General features: G+C 39.7%; 1 protein-coding gene across 9 annotated transcripts in view; it reads right to left on the bottom strand.

Annotated features, from left to right (window-relative positions):
- Nucleotides 1-3,532: 3,532 nt before the first annotated feature.
- FMO5 (flavin containing dimethylaniline monoxygenase 5) overlaps nucleotides 3,533-17,409 on the bottom strand; it is a 56,582-nt gene continuing 42,705 nt past the window's right edge. For 8 of the 9 annotated variants that reach the window (XR_012415645.1, XR_012415646.1, XR_012415647.1 and 5 more), the window contains 2 exons: nucleotides 10,100-10,172; nucleotides 5,984-6,958 (listed from right to left, as the gene is read on the bottom strand). Coding sequence is in view for 6 of the 9 variants with exons in the window: in XM_045380513.3 (XP_045236448.1) it covers nucleotides 6,613-6,958; nucleotides 10,100-10,172 (419 nt within the window). In the remaining 3 variants the exon portion in view is untranslated. Of the gene's footprint in view, nucleotides 3,859-5,983; nucleotides 6,959-10,099; nucleotides 10,173-17,409 lie in introns of those variants that run through there. The other variant, XM_065546973.2, reaches the window with a different exon arrangement.

Raw genomic sequence — 17,409 nt, 5'->3', positions numbered from 1 at the left:
ACTAGCCCCCACTGAAAGCCTCATCACAGAGTGAAGATATGTGAAAGTCTTTTGATTGTTTCCATTTTCCTAGAGGAAAAAAAGAAGTAAGATGATCAGCTGACTGTGAGGAAAGGAGACAACATATGTGAGGTTTGAGGAGATAGGAGATATGCAATAATCAACTAGAAGGGTGGGACAGAGAATTGTCTAGAAAAATGAAGTGTGATTGGCAGTAGCACTGAAGGCCTACCTATGTTCAGTGGTTATGAATTTAAGATAAGGCAAGTCACCATACTGGTATTTTTCTCTTGTCATGTTTAGCTGCTTTGATGCAGGCATGTAACCAAAGATGAAGTTTTTAGCTAAGCAAGTATGGAGGAGAGCAACAAAGGAATTGAGAGTGCATGGTAGGGTGTGATTATAATGTTGGACCGTGCATTTTAAATGAGGTGGGCTGGGAAATGAAGACAGCAGGTTGATGGGCAGCTCAGTGGAGTCAAAGAACTGCTGGAGTTGGAGTACCAGAGTGAATGAACTGAAAAGGCAGGAGTTTTAGAGAGCGGGATGCTTGGAATTGAGACTTTAGTGGTGTTGCAGTTATTCATGACAATGTCTTAGATATGTCCATGTTGGTATAGGTAGTTGAGATGAGGTAGATTATAAAATCACTAGAGTAAGAAGATCACATAACTAAAGGACCAGATAGCAGAGAGTGTTAGAGATCTACCTCAACATTTATTCTCTCTTCCTCCTTAATAACAGAACCTTGATTTTTTTCCTGAGCATATTGCCTCTCTGTATAAAGACACGTTTTGTAGCCTCCCCAGTAGCTAGATATGTAACTAAGTTCTTCCAATAAGACTAAGTGAAAATGTTATGTGGAACTTTTGTAAAGTCTCCTTAAAAGAAAAGGGGCGTGCCCTTGTTACATTTCTCCTTCCTTCTGTGTAGAATGTCCATATAATGGCTATAGCTACAGTGGCCATCTTGGACCATGAAGTATAAGGTACATGCTGAAGATAGTGGAGCAGAAAGAGAAGCTGAAGAACTGTTATATCATCTCAGGACTATCTACTTCCAGACTTTTTTAATATAAAAGGAAAATAAAATCTTATTTAAGTTATTGTTATTTGGGGTTTTTCTGTTAAATGTAACTGAAGCTAATCCTAAGACATTGGATTGGTGAAAGTATTACCTACCTCAGTGTTAAGGAGTAGTTTTATATTATGGAGAGGCAGAGCGCTTGGTGCTAAAATCTTTACTGAATGAAGGGGAGTCAACAATTCTGTAAATAACTTCAATCAGAAGTTATGGGTGCTTCAAAGGAGCTGGGGAATTTGGGAAAGCAAGGCAGAACAGTGAAGGGGTGGCCTGCCCCTCCACACCCGTGGGCGTTTCTCGTTAGGTGGAACGAGAGACTTGAGAAAAGAAATGAGACACAGAGACAAAGTATTGAGAAAGAAAAAGTGGGCCCAGGGGACCGGCACTCAGCATACAGAGGACCCACGCTGGCACCGGTCTCTGAGTTCCCTTTCTTTACCATCTTAAAGATAAGGGAGTGGCAGGACAATAGGATCATTGTAGGGAGAAAATCAGCAGTAAGACATATGGATAAAGATCTCTGTGACATGAATAAGTTCAAAGGAAAATGCTGTGCCTTGATATGCATATGCAGACATCTCCATAAACCTTTTAGAAGCATTGCTCCAGCAAGTCCCACCTTTTGCCGTAAGGCGGTTTTCTCCTATCTCAGTAAACAGAGCATACAATCGGGTCTCACACCGAGATGTTCCATTGCCCAGGGACGGGCAGGAGACAGATGCTTTTCTCTATCTTAACTGCCAACAACTGCCAAAAGGCCTTCTTTCCTGTTGTACTAGTCCTCCTCAGCACAGACCCTTCATGGGTGTCGGGCTGGGGGACGATCAGGTCCTTCTCTTCCCACGAGGCCCTATTTTAGACTATCACATGGGGAGAAACCTTTGACAATACCTAGCTTTCCTAGGCAGAGGTCCCTGCGACCTTTGGCCGTGTACATGTCCCTGGGTACTTGAGATTAAGAGAATGGTGATGACCTTTAACCAGCAAGCTGCCTTCAGGCACTTGTTTAACAAAGCACATCCTGCACAGCCCAAAATCCATTAAGCCTTGAGTCACCACAGCACATTTCTCTTGCAAGGACAAGGTTGGGGGTAGGGTCACAGATTAACAGCATCTCAAATACAGAACAAAATGGAGTCTCTTATGTCTACTTCTTTCTATATAGACACAGTAACAGGCTGATCTCTCTCTCTCTTTTCCCCACAGAACAGCAGTGAAATTAGGGCAGCATGAGGGTCAAGGATGACATATATATACCCTACCTTCTTTCTTGTACTAAGATCTTGGCTTTTTATGTCTTGTGTTTGATTGAGGAAATGAATTATAGACAAGGACATAACACTTTTGTTTTAAACCACAACTGAACATTAAAGATAACAAACTGATTTAGATCAATGACTCAGAATATGTTTTGGAAGAGCATGCTTGTCCTGCAGACATTTCAAAATGTTAATCACCCTTTAATCTCCTTCATCACTTTTTAAAATTATTCACTGTTTGATTTAATCCTTCAAAAGTCATCTACCTCCCATATTGAATGTATTCATTTAACTAATTAATTCTTAACTTACTGAGGTCTTACTATGTTCCAGCCACTACATCAGGCACTAGGAACACACAGATTAAGTACAAAATGTATTCCATCAAGTAGTTTACTAGTTCAAGGAGGAAACAGGTGAGAGAACCAACTATTGTTATATAGTATGATAAGGCTATTCATAAAATGTAATTGAGAAGGACACCATAGAGGAAGGTGACCTATTTCATACTGAGGGTCAGAAAGATATTCCCTGAAGAGATAACAGATGACGTGAATCTGGACAATGGTATAGGTGTTAGCCAGCTGGGCCAGTGAAGAATTTATCAAGAGGAAAGTACAGCACAAGAATGTGTATAAAAATATGGAAAAACTTGGCGCTCTGAGAAATTCCATTAGGCAGTCTGGAGGTTGTTTAAATGCTGTATTATTCCTAACAAAAGTAACGGGCCCAGTATTAAGTAAAATAATCTTATTTATGAATGTACATGACATCAACATACCATAAATTTGCTAGTGGGGTCTGCTGGCTTAATGTGCGCAGCTTCAAGAAAGAACATATCTAAGTGATTTTAAGAAGTTGTATATTTTGACTTTATATCACCATTTTACATTCTCTATAATTATAGTCCATACTTACTCAGCAAAGGAAGCAAAACTGCTGCATTAAGTTATCTTATGCATTATTAAAACAACTTAATTTATGGAGAAATCATAGAAAAACATAGTAATTTGAATGACTGATACTAGCCAGTTTTCCTCCTCTGAGAAAATTCTGCCAGACCATAGCTCTGGGTCAAATCCTGAGCCAAAAAATAATAATAATAACTCCACATTTCTTCTTTTTATTTTTTAATTTTATATGAGTTTTAGATTTAAGAAAAGTTGCAAAAATAGTACAGCATTCTCATATACCCCACATCCAATTTCCTTTATTGTTGACATTTTACATTCCTGTGGTACACTTGTCACAACTAATAAACCAATATTGATACATTATTAACCAAAATGCATACTTTATTAATATTCCCTTAATTTTTACTTAAAGTTCTTTTTCTGTTGCAGGAGCCCATCCAGGATACTACATTACATTTAGATGTCATGTCCCCTTAGGCCCCTTTATTCTGGGACAATTTCTCAGACTTTCTTTGTTGATGATCTTGATGGTTTTGAGGTAGTCAGGTATTTGTAGAATATTCTTCAACTTGGGTTTGTCTGATATTTTTCTCATGGTTAGACTGGATTATGGTTTTTGGGAGGAATATCACAGAGAGGTAAAGTGGCCTTCTTATCACTTCATCTCAAAGGTACATACTATCAATGTGACTTATTACTGTTAGTGTTAATCTTGATCACCTAACTGAGATAGTGTTTATCAGATTTCTCCACTATAAAGTTATTTTCCCCCTTTTCATACGTAATTTTTGGAAGGAAGTCACTATTCAGCTCACACTGGAGAAGTAGGAAGTTCTGCTCCATATCCTTGAGGGCAGAGTTCATAAGTTATTTGGAATTCTTCTTCATGGGAGATTCATCTATTGTACCCCATTTATTAATTTATTCAATCATTTATTTATATCAGCATGAACTCATGGGCATTTTTCATATTTTATGTTATAATTCAATACTAGGTTATTTTATTGCTCAAATTATTCTAGCTTTGGCCATTGGGACCACTTTGAGATGGCTCTTGTGTCCCTTTGACATATGCCATTGAGTTTGCTTTTTGAGCACTTCCTTATTTTCTGGCACTACAAGAATATATATATATATATATATATATTTGTAATCGGCTTTAAAATAATTAGGAAAATGATAGAACATTTTAATGTAAGAGCAAGATATAGTAAATTGATGAATATTATTAGACATTATCAGTAACAAGAGCTTTGTATCTTAAGTTGTTTTTAGTTCAATTTCCTGTTCACATCTTACTTTTAGCTCGGTTGAGCTAAAAAATCATTGACCAATGATTTTTTTTATAACCTTACATATAATATGTACAATGAGAGAATCAATTAATTTAGAATTACATACTCCTAATTTTAAAAAGAAACCGGTGTACTTATTGCCGATAACTAGGAATTATATTATGAAAGGGCTGTTAATTCAACAAATTTATATGCTAAAAGAGAAACAAATTTATATGTTAAAAGAAATTAAAAGGAAGCAAGAGACATTCAATTTGCTTTTGATCTGCAGATTTAAAAATACTAGGTCCATTTTAATAGATGATAAATCTCCAGTATCACAAGGATTATGGAAAGCAAAAGACCTGAAAAGTAATACCAATTCTCAGTTCTAACTCTCAAAAGGCATTCCACAGGTAAATTCGGTGAAAGGGTAGGCAATTGTCTAAATGTTTAAACAAGAAGACGTTGTAGTTCTCACATTTCTGGTTCTCTTACATGTGTTTGTATTTGGAAAGACAATAATCTCTAATGTTGTTCTTTTCCATTGTTCAGATTTATCCTGTTGTTAAGTAATAAGCAGCAATCCAAATACAAACATATTGTACAAGAGCTATTTATGAACATCACCTGAGTTCAATGTGCCTGACACTTAGTGAATTTCTCCATGAAACAAGAACAGTGAAACTTCCACAGATGAGAAAACAGAATCATCAGTGGCACTGGGATGTAAACCTAAGTCCCTGCTTTGCATTTCATTTGCTCTGTTTTTCAGAACTACACTTTATGACATAAGAAAAACTGGGCCGGGCGCGGTGGCTCAGGCCTGTAATCCCAGCACTTTGGGAGGCCGAGACGGGTGGATCACGAGGTCAGGAGATCGAGACCATCCTGGCTAACACGGTGAAACCCCGTCTCTGCTAAAAAATACAAAAAACTAGCCGGGCAAGGTGGCGGGCGCCTGTAGTCCCAACTACTCGGGAGGCTGAGGCAGGAGAATGGCGTGAACCCGGGAGGCGGAGCTTGCAGTGAGCTGAGATCCGGCCACTGCACTCCAGCCTGGGCGGCAGAGCCAGACTCTGTCTCAAAAAAAAAAAAAAAAAAAAAAAGAAAAACTGGTATAAGCAGAATGTTCGTACATTTAGTTAATATCAATTCTAATTTAATACATAAATGACTTGTTCAAATACTTATTACTTAGACTCCATGTAAGGGAGGAGAAAAGGGGAGAAAATTAGAGTGGGGGAAGATGAATCAAATCACATTTGTAGACCACACTACAACAGTTGGAAGCTACTTATCATATTTCCTAAGATAAAGTTGTGTTGGATCCTAATATGGGAACAAAGAGATTTAAGAAGGTAGGACAGCTAATTTAAAATCCCCAAATTCTCAACCAAGTTGATCTCATTGGCAGATGGTAGATTATCTGAATGACTGTGAGCCTAGAAAGTTGAAAGTAATTTCTTTATTGAGAAAATAAAGACATGGTCCCTAAGGAAAAGGGCTAAAAATGACCATGTATCAAGTACACTAGTGAACAGCAAGTGAAACAAAATGTCTTAAGCATCTATGTCTTATCTTAGAAACATACAACTATTGTAAGAACATTATTTCTCTTATCTCTCAGGAAACATTTAGTTATAATATGAAAAAAAAATTGAGCTTCTAATAGAAAATCAAATCCTATCAGAAGAAGAGTTACGTGGAGTAAGCGATTTTACACAGATGCTGACTTACTCTCCCTACCATAAAATTTGATAAACAACAAACATTTATGAAGCATCTACCACATGTCAAGAACTCTGCTAAAGACATACAAAGATGACTAAAAGGTACCTGAGCTCACAGTCTAGGGATTACCACAAGGAAGAGTGATGGATCACGAGTGGAAGGGAGATGAGTTACTACAAATGAAAAACAGGTTTCATTGTAGGAAAAAGGAAAGTGAATTAATGCTTTTGAAAGAGACATTAAAGTAGATTTCTGGGCAATATGAAACTGAGAGTCAATCTTGTCAGATTCTGAAGGCATCTGTAGATAAGCTGCCCAATGAAAAACAGGGCAGTGATAATAGGATAACTAGAAATAAGCTATAATTATAGCAAAGAAGGCAAGAGCTAGCATAAACCTGCCCATTGTCATTGTTGAAGTCATAGAACTACTCCTTTCAACTACTCTTGTCATCAGAGGCTTCCTGATGCGATCATCTGTGGTGAGGATAGCTTTTCGGGCCCCATCCCACTTTCCAGGGCCCTGTAGACGATAGTGGATTGGGGTGCAGGGTCCCAGTAATAAGTGTAATGCCAGCTTGGGGTCAGTGAAGGCCAGAGACAGCAGATTGGGCCTGACCCCCACCAAATCAGCAAGCTCTTCCATGGTATCTATGTAGTCTCCCTGAATGGTATGGCGTTGGCTCTCCACATACCTAAAGTAGAAAAGACAGAAACCGTGGCCTAGCAATAATTCAATCAGTCAGTCAATCAATTACAGCCTTCTGAGTGCCTGCTATTGGCTTAATATCGGACTAGGAGCTGTGGAATATAGAGAAGAAAGATAAAACATTTGTCACTGTCCTTAAGGATCTTAGGATCTACAAAAGGAGATAAAAGAGATAAACATGAAGCAGAGACTTCTGAGTGGTTTCAGACTGCTAAATAGGAATGTGGAGAGGGGATAGTTAAAAGAGAGCTGTAATCGTTAGGTTCTTGAAGGATGTGAAAGATACAGATAAGATGAGGGACAAGTATAGCACATTCAGATACAAAGGACTCTGATGTTAGGAGAAAGAGAAAACCCATTACAAAAATTCTCAAGTATGGCATCCTCAATTATTTTATGAGGGAATGGTGACAGGGTCCACAGGGCAGGACTTCCCAGGGCCAATGTTAATTTGGAATCCTGAAAGGATGAGGGAGAGTGACTTACTCCACAAGAGGAAGTAGCCCTCCAAATGGAGACAAATGAAATGATTATACCAAGCACAGATTTAAAGACTTAAAACAACTTTTTAGGGGGAAAATGTGTTTGATTAACAGTGATATCTGTGTGGTGGAGTGGGATTTGGTGACCTAATGAGTGACTTTCACTTTTTACTTTCTGTAATGAAAAGAAAGAACTGTAGGACAGAGAAGAAGAGAAAAGCCAAATCAAGCCAGTTGAGATTGAAGAATCCAGGGATAGGGACAGGAAAAAAATGATAGAAAATAAATTTGAGGTAGAACTGGTGAGATGGAATTTCAGAGGACCTGATAGAGGGTCAAGTAGGAATTTATTGAAATGGGACTAAGTTTAGGAGAGAAAAAGGTAAAACTGTAAAAAATTTGAGAGCTTTCCGTTATGAACCATATGTTGGCTTAAGGGTTTGTAGGCATACATTTATTTATCCTATAATAGTAGGTCAAGATCTATACTATTCATGAGGTTGGGCGTGGTGTTTCATGCCTGTAATCCTAGCAGTTTGGGAGGCTGAGGCAGGCAGATCACTTTGAGCTCAGGAGTTCGAGATCAGCCTGGGCAACATGGCGAAACCCCATCTCTACAGAAAACACAAAAATTAGCCGGGCATTGTTAGCGCGCCTGCAGTCCCAGCTACTTGGGAGGCTGAGGCAGGAGAATTGGTTGACCCCAGGAAGTGGAGGTTGCAGTGAGCCAAGATCACACCACTTCACTCCAGCCTAGGTAACAGAGTGAGACCCCATCTCAAAAAAAAAAAGCTAAAGTATTCATGAAGGTTTCACAAAAGAGGTTCACTATTTTCTACTTTAATTATGCAGATTAAATAAACTCATATAAAACAATGTATATACATAGCCTTTAATAAAGGTTATATTATATCCTTGGGTTACTGACTACTCAGGGTCAGAAGGTGGTTAGACAAAAATAAGTCAAAGGAAAGAGAGGAGGAAAGTTAAAATAAGATACTTTAGAGCCAGAAAAGAAAGCACTCCAAGAAGGAAGAAATGTTTAAAAGCACCAAACTCAGTAGTGAGAAGGAAAATGAAGCTGGTCACAGGTGACCTTTAAGAGAGCAGTTTCCGACCGGTATGGTGGCTTCCGCCTGTAATGCCATCACTTAGGGAGGCTGAGGCGGGTGGATCATGAGGTCAGGAGTTTGAGACCAGCCTGGTCAACATGGAGAAACCTGTCTCTACTAAAAATACAAAAATTAGCTGGGTTTGGTGGTGTGCACCTGTAGTCCCAGCTACTTAGGAGGCTGAGGCAGGAGAATCGCTTGAATCCAAGAGGCAGAGGTTGCAGTGAGCCAAGATCATGCCACTGACTCCAGCCTGGGTAACAGAGTGAGGCTCCGTCTCAATAAATAAATAAATAAATAAATAAATAAAAATAAAAAGGGCAGTTTAAGGAGTAAGGATGGAAGTTAACAATGCAGAAGGCTTAGGAGGGAGCAAAAGGTGAGAATTTAGAAAATTTAGTGCAGGCCGGGCGCAGTGGCTCAAGCCTGTAATCCCAGCACTTTGGGAGGCCGAGACGGGCGGATCACGAGGTCAGGAGATCGAGACCATCCTGGCTAACACAATGAAACCCCGTCTCTACTAAAAATACAAAAAAATTAGCCGGGCGTGGTGGCGGCACCTGTAGTCCCAGCTACTCGGGAGGCTGAGGCAGGAGAATGGCGGGAACCCGGGAGGCGGAGCTTGCAGTGAGCCGAGATCGCGGCACTGTACTCCAGCCTGGGCGACAGAGCTAGACTCCGCCTCAAAAAAAAAAAAAAAAAAAAAAAAAAAAAGAAAAGAAAATTTAGTGCAGAAGTTTGGCAGTGAAAGGAAGGAGGAAAATAGGAGAGCGCCTGGAAGTGGTAATGGAATTAAATAAAAACTTTCTTCTCCTCCTACATGAAGGAAAGTCATGCTAGTATAATCAGTTGAAGATAACCACCTCTTTAGGCCTGGAACGATTGTCTGTCAGTTTTCCACAGAAATTTGGAGACTTACCATCAATTTTCACTTTGTCCAAATAAAAAACACCCAGCGATTGAGCTTAAGTTGTGAAATTCAGACTGCTAAATGACTGTGTTCACCAAAACACTAAGCAGCTGGCTGTTACCATGTTCCCAGCTCACATGGACTCTTCATACCATGAGCCACTGTGACTTGAGCATGCTGTCACATGAGCATAGCCAGCAAAGCGGCCACTGCAGACTTGTAAATCTACCTACAGATTTGTAATTCACCCATAGCTGCCTCTCATTCATCCACTGTCACTCTTCCTTCCTCTGGCAAGTCTACTAGCACGTCAAGTAATCCTCACAAAAATAATACACCTTCTGCCTTCTGATTTTATTTCCAAATGTGTTTTCCGATGTGACTTTTTTAAGGCATTAAACATGGGATTTTAGACACCTAAAACTTTTCTCTCCTTTCTTATCCATATTTAGACTACTAGTGCTATTTCTCCATTCTATTGTCACAGACTATTTTTCCTTTTTTCTTCATAATAGAATCTAAATCCTCAAGCTAACATGAGGAAGTTAAATATAGTACAATATTTCTCTTATTAAGAAATAAGTAGAAATGTAACCGTATATCTTCCTGGGAGATCTTCTTACCTTTTTTCAATTTTCTCTTGAGTTTTAGATATTTCTGCCATCATTTCACTCTGTGAGGGCAATGTCTTTAGCCCTAAAGATAAAAATTAAAATTTTAACTGTAAAATTACCTCAGTAGGAACACTAATCCTATAAACAATTACTATGCTATGGAGAATTCAAAGAAATACAGGATCGTTTCCTGTACTCAAGGAGGTTACAATTCCCTTGATCATTACTCTACCACCACCACAATATAATATTAACGTCTGTAGCTTACTCTACTTATTCTCCTTTGTCTTTGGAAGAGATTTCCCCTACTCTGACTTCCAACCAATACCTGCCTCCTCCCTGATGTAGTCTTTCAATTGGGAAATGAAATATAGACATGAGAAAATGACCTTAAAAGTATATGGAAAATCAGTTACAAAGTTAAAGGGCAGGGGAGTGGGGAAACACACCTGCACCTGTATTCTTCGTAACAAAGGGGCTTTATATCAACAGAAAGAGAAGGAGTAAAAATAATTTTTTTTTTTTTTTAGACGGACTCTTGCTGTGTCATCCAGGCTGGAGTGCAGTGGTGTGATCTCACTGCAACCTCTGCCTCCCAGGTTCAAGCAATTCTTTTGCCTCAGCCTCCTGAGTAGCTGGGACTACAGGTGCATGCCACCAAACCCAGCTAATTTTTTTTTTGTAATTTTAGTAGAGAGGAGGTTTTATCATATTGGTCAGGCTGGTCTCGAACTCCTGACCTCAGGTGATCCATCCGCCTCTGCCTCCCAAGGTGCTGGGATTACAGGCATGAGCCACCGCGCCCGGCCAAAATAAAAAATCACTTTGTAATGCCTAAAGTCCTGTGGAAGATAAGCCTCATCTTTAAACATGTTTCTTTGATAAGAGTAGGGGTTAAGGCCAAGGGGAACTTGTAATACCTAATCTTTTTTTTTTTTTTTTTTTTTTTTTTTTGAGACGGAGTCTCGCTGTGTCACCCAGGCTGGAGTGCAGTGGCACGATCTCGGCTCACTGCAAGCTCCGCCTCCCGGGTTTACGCCATTCTCCTGCCTCAGCCTCCGAGTAGCTGGGACTACAGGCGCCCGCCACCACGCCCGGCTAGTTTTTTGTATTTTTAGTAGAGACGGGGTTTCACCATGTTAGCCAGTAATACCTAATCTTGACTGATAAATTTAAGTATGATGCAGACACAGTTCCATTTGTAGGAATTATATACCAAGGACAGGGCTAGACAAAGGCTAAATAGTATTTAAATCAGTATGAATAATGCTAAGCTTAAACAATTAGTTGTATGCCCCTATAACTAGGGACTATGCCATGTAGAAGATTTTGGCCACATCCAGTCCTAAGGTGTCACTCCATAAAATTGTGGAATATAGAATTTCAGAATGGCAATATATTTTACCTGATACAAGTGTTCTTTCTACAAGTACTCTAACCTTGTGGTTATCTCATTCCTCTTTAAACATCTCTGGTAAGGCCGGGCGCGGTGGCTCAAGCCTGTAATCCCAGCACTTTGGGAGGCTGAGGTGGGCGGATCACGAGGTCAGGAGATCAAGACCATCCTGGCTAACACGGTGAAATCCCGTCTCTACTAAAAAATACAAAAAACTAGCCGGGCGTGGTGGCGGGCGCCTGTAGTCCCAGCTACTCGGGAGGCTGAGGCAGGAGAATGGCGTAAACCCGGGAGGCGGAGCTTGCAGTGAGCTGAGATCCGGCCACTGCACTCCAGCCCAGGCGACAGAGCGAGACTCCGTCTCAAAAAAAAAAAAGAACATCTCTGGTGATGGGTATCTATAATAATTATATCTGAGGTGATTATACAATTATTTGACTGCTCTAGCTGCTGAAACATTATTATTTTTATTGACCCCAAGATCCGACTCTGCATTTGTACCATTGACCAAGCTCTGCCTTCTGGAGCCACAGAGTTTAATGCTAATACATGACAGCTCTCGAAATATTTGGAAATGATTGTAGTAACTCCTTTAAGTCTTCTAATTATCAAGCTAAAAATACATGTTTCCCATATAACGGGTTTCACATTCTCTGCCATCTTGCTTGCCCTTCACTAAGCATACTCTAATAACTATCCTGGTGTATCCCTCTTAAAATATGGAACTCAGAAGTTCATCACTCTCAAATAGCCTTCTGTGGTTTTCCATATGTTTTTACATTTTAGCCATGGGAATTATTACTTATCTTCACAAATCAATTAGGAAACACTGAAATGCTTCATTGAAGATTAATCATAGGTCTCTTTGGATATTCAAGAAATGCCTTTTGAGAGTCAATTTCCAAATTACTTCTCCACAACCACAAGTTTTACTTCTATTAGCTAGAAACATGAAGGAGGAGGTGTATTTCTTGATTGTGGGAGACACCCAATTCATAAATGAGAGAAAAAAAACAACAAAAAACCCTGTATTTCTCTGTCTGTCTATAGATAGATAAAGATGTATATACATCTTAGTCTAGATCTCATGGGGTGAAAAAATTTTTACAAATTAAAAAATTTTAAAAAGATATATACATCTTTTTACCTATATACCCTGTGGTACAGTTATGTCTTAATTCATAAATTTTGTTTTTGCAGTGTTTCCTTGTTTAGACATATTAGCTTTACCATATTTCTTATCTCCCTCCAGGTCTTTCCTCCCCATCTTAGATTCCCAATTCAAATGAATGGCCTCAACACCTGAACAGATTCTTTTCTGTCTCTCTTCTCCAATATGCTTTCTGTCACCAAATTCTTCAGATTTGCCTGTGAAATTTCGTTTAAGTCTGGCTTCTCCAATTCCTTTAGATTGTCATTGCCTTGGTTTAAAGCCCTCATGATGTCTTACTGAGACTTTTACCACAGGCTCTTACTGACCTATTTCCCATTTCACTCCTCTCTAACATATCTTCTAAACTGCACATCTGATTTGACTCCTCTTCCACTTAAAATCCTTCAGTGGTTCTCCACTGTGTACCTTAAATACGAACTTCTTGATATTGCCTGTGAATATGCCTAGTTTCATTTTCCTTCATTCCTATAACACTTTATTTACTAGCATTCTGAACTACTTGCAGTTCCCAGAACTCTATTTGTTCTGTCACTTTTATCTAACTTTGCATAAACAGTAGTGATTATATCCCCTCCATGGTCAATATTTCCCTGTTCTTTTTTTTTTTTTTTTTTTTTTTTTTTTTTTGAGACGGAGTCTCGCTCTGTCGCCCAGGCTGGAGTGCAGTGGCCTGATCTCAGCTCACTGCAAGCTCCGCCTCCCAGGTTCACGCCATTCTCCTGCCTCAGCCTCCCGAGCAGCTGGGACTACAGGCGCCCGCCACCTCGCCCAGCTAGGTTTTTTTTTTTTGTAGTTTTAGTAGAGACGGGGTTTCACTGTGTTCACCAGGATGGTCTCGATCTCCTGACCTCGTGATCCACCCGTCTCGGCCTCCCAAAGTGCTGGGATTACAGGCTTGAGCCACCGTGCCCGGCCTTCCCTGTTCTTTTAGTAAATTCCTATGTAGTTGTAGGGAGAATTGGGTACTTATTGCTCCCATGGCAGCTCTTCTGCATTGCTACTGGAGCACTTGTTTAGGGTCTAGTTAAATATCTGCTGAATGAACAAATCATTAAGTGTCTGTTTACTTGTCTGTGTTTGATATGGTTTGGCTGTGTCCCCACCCAAATCTTATCTTGAATGGCAGGTCCCATAATCCCCATGTGTCATGGGAGGGACCTGGTGGGAGGTGATTTAATCATGGGGTGGTTACCCTCAGGCTGCTCATGCTGTTCTCATGATAGTGAGTAAGTTCTCACAAGATCTGATGGTTTTATAAGGGCTTCCCCTTTCACTCAGCACTCATTCTCTCTCCTGCCACCCTGTGAAGAGGTGCTGTCTGCCGTGATTGTAAGTTTCCTGAGGCCTCCCCAGCCATGCAGAACTGTGAGTGAATTAAACCTCTTTCCTGAGTAGTAGAATTAAACCTCTGAGTAGTAGAAACTTCTCAGACTCAGGCAGTTCTTTATAGCAGCATGAGAATGGACTAACACAGTCTTCCTTGCTTGACTCTGCATTCTAGAAAGTTAGGGATTTTCTGTTTGGTCATATTTGCATCTCCAGCCCCTAGCAGAGGGCCTGGTACATACTAAGAGGTCAGTATATGTTATCTGAAGAATGTTGAAGAACAGTGAGGAACTGAAGTTCAGAGATCTTCCAAGGGTTCCAAGACAAGGTGGGAAGGAAGAGAGCTTGAATTATAGTTCTGTGGTAGCAGGCCTTCAGTTTGCTGTCAGCCTAAAGCAGGTTGTATCTGTGTACTCCTGACTTGCCCCTGCATATTTCAATGTATAGCTGATATTACGAGACAAAAGAGATCTGGCTCCCATTCTGCAATTTCAGTCCAGTTCAGGCTTTTCAGGCTTTTAACATAACTGGAAATTGGCTAAGGTAGCCCAGAAGCTGAGATCCTCAGGTAAGAAATTTCTACATCAGAATTTAGAATTTCATTTACCTCAAGGCTAAACTGGCATTTATTAGAATAGATGTTTATTAGATACCTCTTATGTGCTAGGCACTGGTCTAGACTTGCAATACAAAGGCAAATAAACATGAGTCCTTTACTTAAAGAGCTATCACTATACTATGAAGGGAGGGAAGAAATATGCATAGGCTTTTCCTATACATATAAAAAGTAAAGGGAGGCATATCAAGGAGAAAGGACAGTGGAAGCAAAAGCACAGGGTACAAGGGTACCTGCTGTGTTTGCTGCTTAGTGGGTACGTCATCCAATGCATCTAGAGTATTATAGGAAGTATGGTAAAGACTAGTGAAAGATGGGCCTGAGGCCAGGCGTGGTGGCTCACGCCTGTAATCCCAGCACTTTGGGAGGCTGAGATGGGTGGATCATGAGGTCAGGAGATTGAGACCATCCTGGCTAACACGGTGAAATCCCATCTCTACTAAAAAAATACAAAAAAACTAGCTGGGTGTGGTGGCGGGCGCCTGTAGTCCCAGCTACTTGGGAGCTGAGGCAGGAGAATGGCGTGAACCCAGGAGGCGGAGCTTGCAGTGAGCCAAGATAGCGCCACTGCACTCCAGCCTGGGTGACAGAGCGAGACTTCGTCTCAAAAAAAAAAAAAAAAAAAAAAAAAAAAGATGGGCCTGAAATTGGAGGTTGTATCCAATTTGTGGAGGATCTTGAATGCCAGGTTATGACATAATGCCTTCTTGTGATCCAGAGATTTGGTGTAACTTGATATAGTTTTCTAGGAAAGAAAGTTGCTGAGTGAAAATAAAACACTTGCAAGGGCTGCAAAAGAAGCAATGAAAAAAACTACGTTTCATTTCAGTCAAGGCAAGGAAGTAAATTCAGTGTTCTAGAAAAGAGTAGAACATTTTCTTGACAAGAGAACAATAATTCCAGAGAACAGAAGAAGAAGGAAAATGGGGCTTGGTAGGGGACAGACAAGGAAGGATGCAGGCTTTGTTGGGCAGACATGAAAAAATGGGAAAACCAAGCTAATCCAAAGGGTCTAAAATTGGCATAGTGAAGGGATAATTCAGGGAAGAGAAAGGCAAGAATGTGGGAGGCAGACAGATTGGTCGTGGACAGAATAAAAAACCCAGGGTTCCTGTTGGAAGTCTGGTAAAGTTATAGAATTCTGAAGATTTCTTCCTTCCAGGTGTTAGAAAAAAGCTAGAGGAATTAGCACTAGGCTTCTGCTACCATAGGAAGCTGGGCTTTTTGTACATTTTCCCTAAGATCCCCTAATCTCATAGCCATAATGTAGACTCTTGCAAATACTCATTTTCTCTATTTCCTCTCAATAATTCACTTGGTCTTAGAAAAGAGTCCCAGTTGCTTAAAGTATACTAAGATGCTGTGGCCTGTTTTAATGAACTGTTCTCCCCTTATATAATTGACCCAATTAAAAGATCACTTTAATATGACTAGAATTAGGCCAACCTAATGGGCTATTTGCGTTTGACTACTTGTATAGTGCTCTCAGGTAGTACATAATCTGCTGGATAGGACTGGAAGTAATAGAAATTTGGGGAAATTTAGAAAGGTTGTTGAATTATCAACTCTAATAACATTGGTTCTTTTTCTCTCTGCAACTGTGAAGATTTTCACTAGGGGAAACAGAAAAGGTGTAATTCCAACAGGAACTCTGAGTTTTAATGAAATGCTAGTAACAATAGCAAATTTTGTTATAACAACCATAGAATCAGTGAATTTCTTCTTTAGAAGGACCCTTAAACATCACCTTGTTTCTCTTTATCCTGAGGCTTGAATCTACTCCATACCTTCCCCCATCCCGCCCCGGCCCAGTGAGTGTTCAGTCATTTGGCATCCTTTTCCTATTCTGCTTAGAATTTCAGAGGCAGCCGGTTCCATCATGAAATGGCATTGGCTGATAGGAAAAAGGTTTTGGATTTTCTTCTTAATGGTAAGCTGATGTGTAACCCTCAAGATTTGACTCCTTGATTCTGGTTTGAGCCTTTAAAGCTATACTGAGTAAATCTAATCCTGCTTTTATGGGCCTTCCCTTCAGATATTTGAAGGAAATTCTCATATCTCTCCTGAAGTTTATCTTCTCCAGGCTAAATCTCTCTCCAACTGTTTCACATGTACTTCAGATGGCATGTTTTCAAATCCCTTAAACCATTTATTTAACGCACTTATTTAACGCACTCCAGCTCTCCTTATTTAACGCACTCCAGCTTCACTTTTAAAATGTATCATTAGGTGTGGTCTGGCCAGTTTAGAGAACAACAGTTGTAATGTTCTAGGACATTATAGTTTTTTAATGATGCTAGATTTAATTATTTATTTGGAAGCTATAGCATTCTACTGACTCATATGAAACCTATTCCCCATTATTTTTTTCATATATTCCTAGCCAAAACTGAAAGAGGGGATATAAAAGGAGAAAAGTGAGAATTTGGGAGATTGAATATCCTACATTATTGACTAGTCTCCAATCAGGTCTTAATTTTTTGCCGAAAGCAAGTCATACTATTTCTATATTTTATTTTATCTATAATGAAAGAAGATAAAACTATTTTACTTCATAAATATATGCCAGTTGCCTAAAATCTAGATGAGTAAATTCTAATTTGGAGTACACATTGGAATCACTGGGGAATATTTTTCTCAAAGATGTTATGACTGCCTCACCCCAGGCTAAGTAAATAAGCATCAGCAAGGATGGTTTCAAAGCATGCATAGCTTGGAAAAATTTCCCAGGTATGATGTATGTCCATGGTTATAAATTGCTACTTTAGATACACTCAAAAATAAATTTTTCTGTACTAACTTTGTGC

Source organism: Macaca fascicularis, chromosome 1 (assembly GCF_037993035.2).
Source record: "Macaca fascicularis isolate 582-1 chromosome 1, T2T-MFA8v1.1".
Taxonomy (NCBI): domain Eukaryota; kingdom Metazoa; phylum Chordata; class Mammalia; order Primates; family Cercopithecidae; genus Macaca; species Macaca fascicularis.
This window is presented reverse-complemented; position numbering and strand designations above follow the sequence as displayed.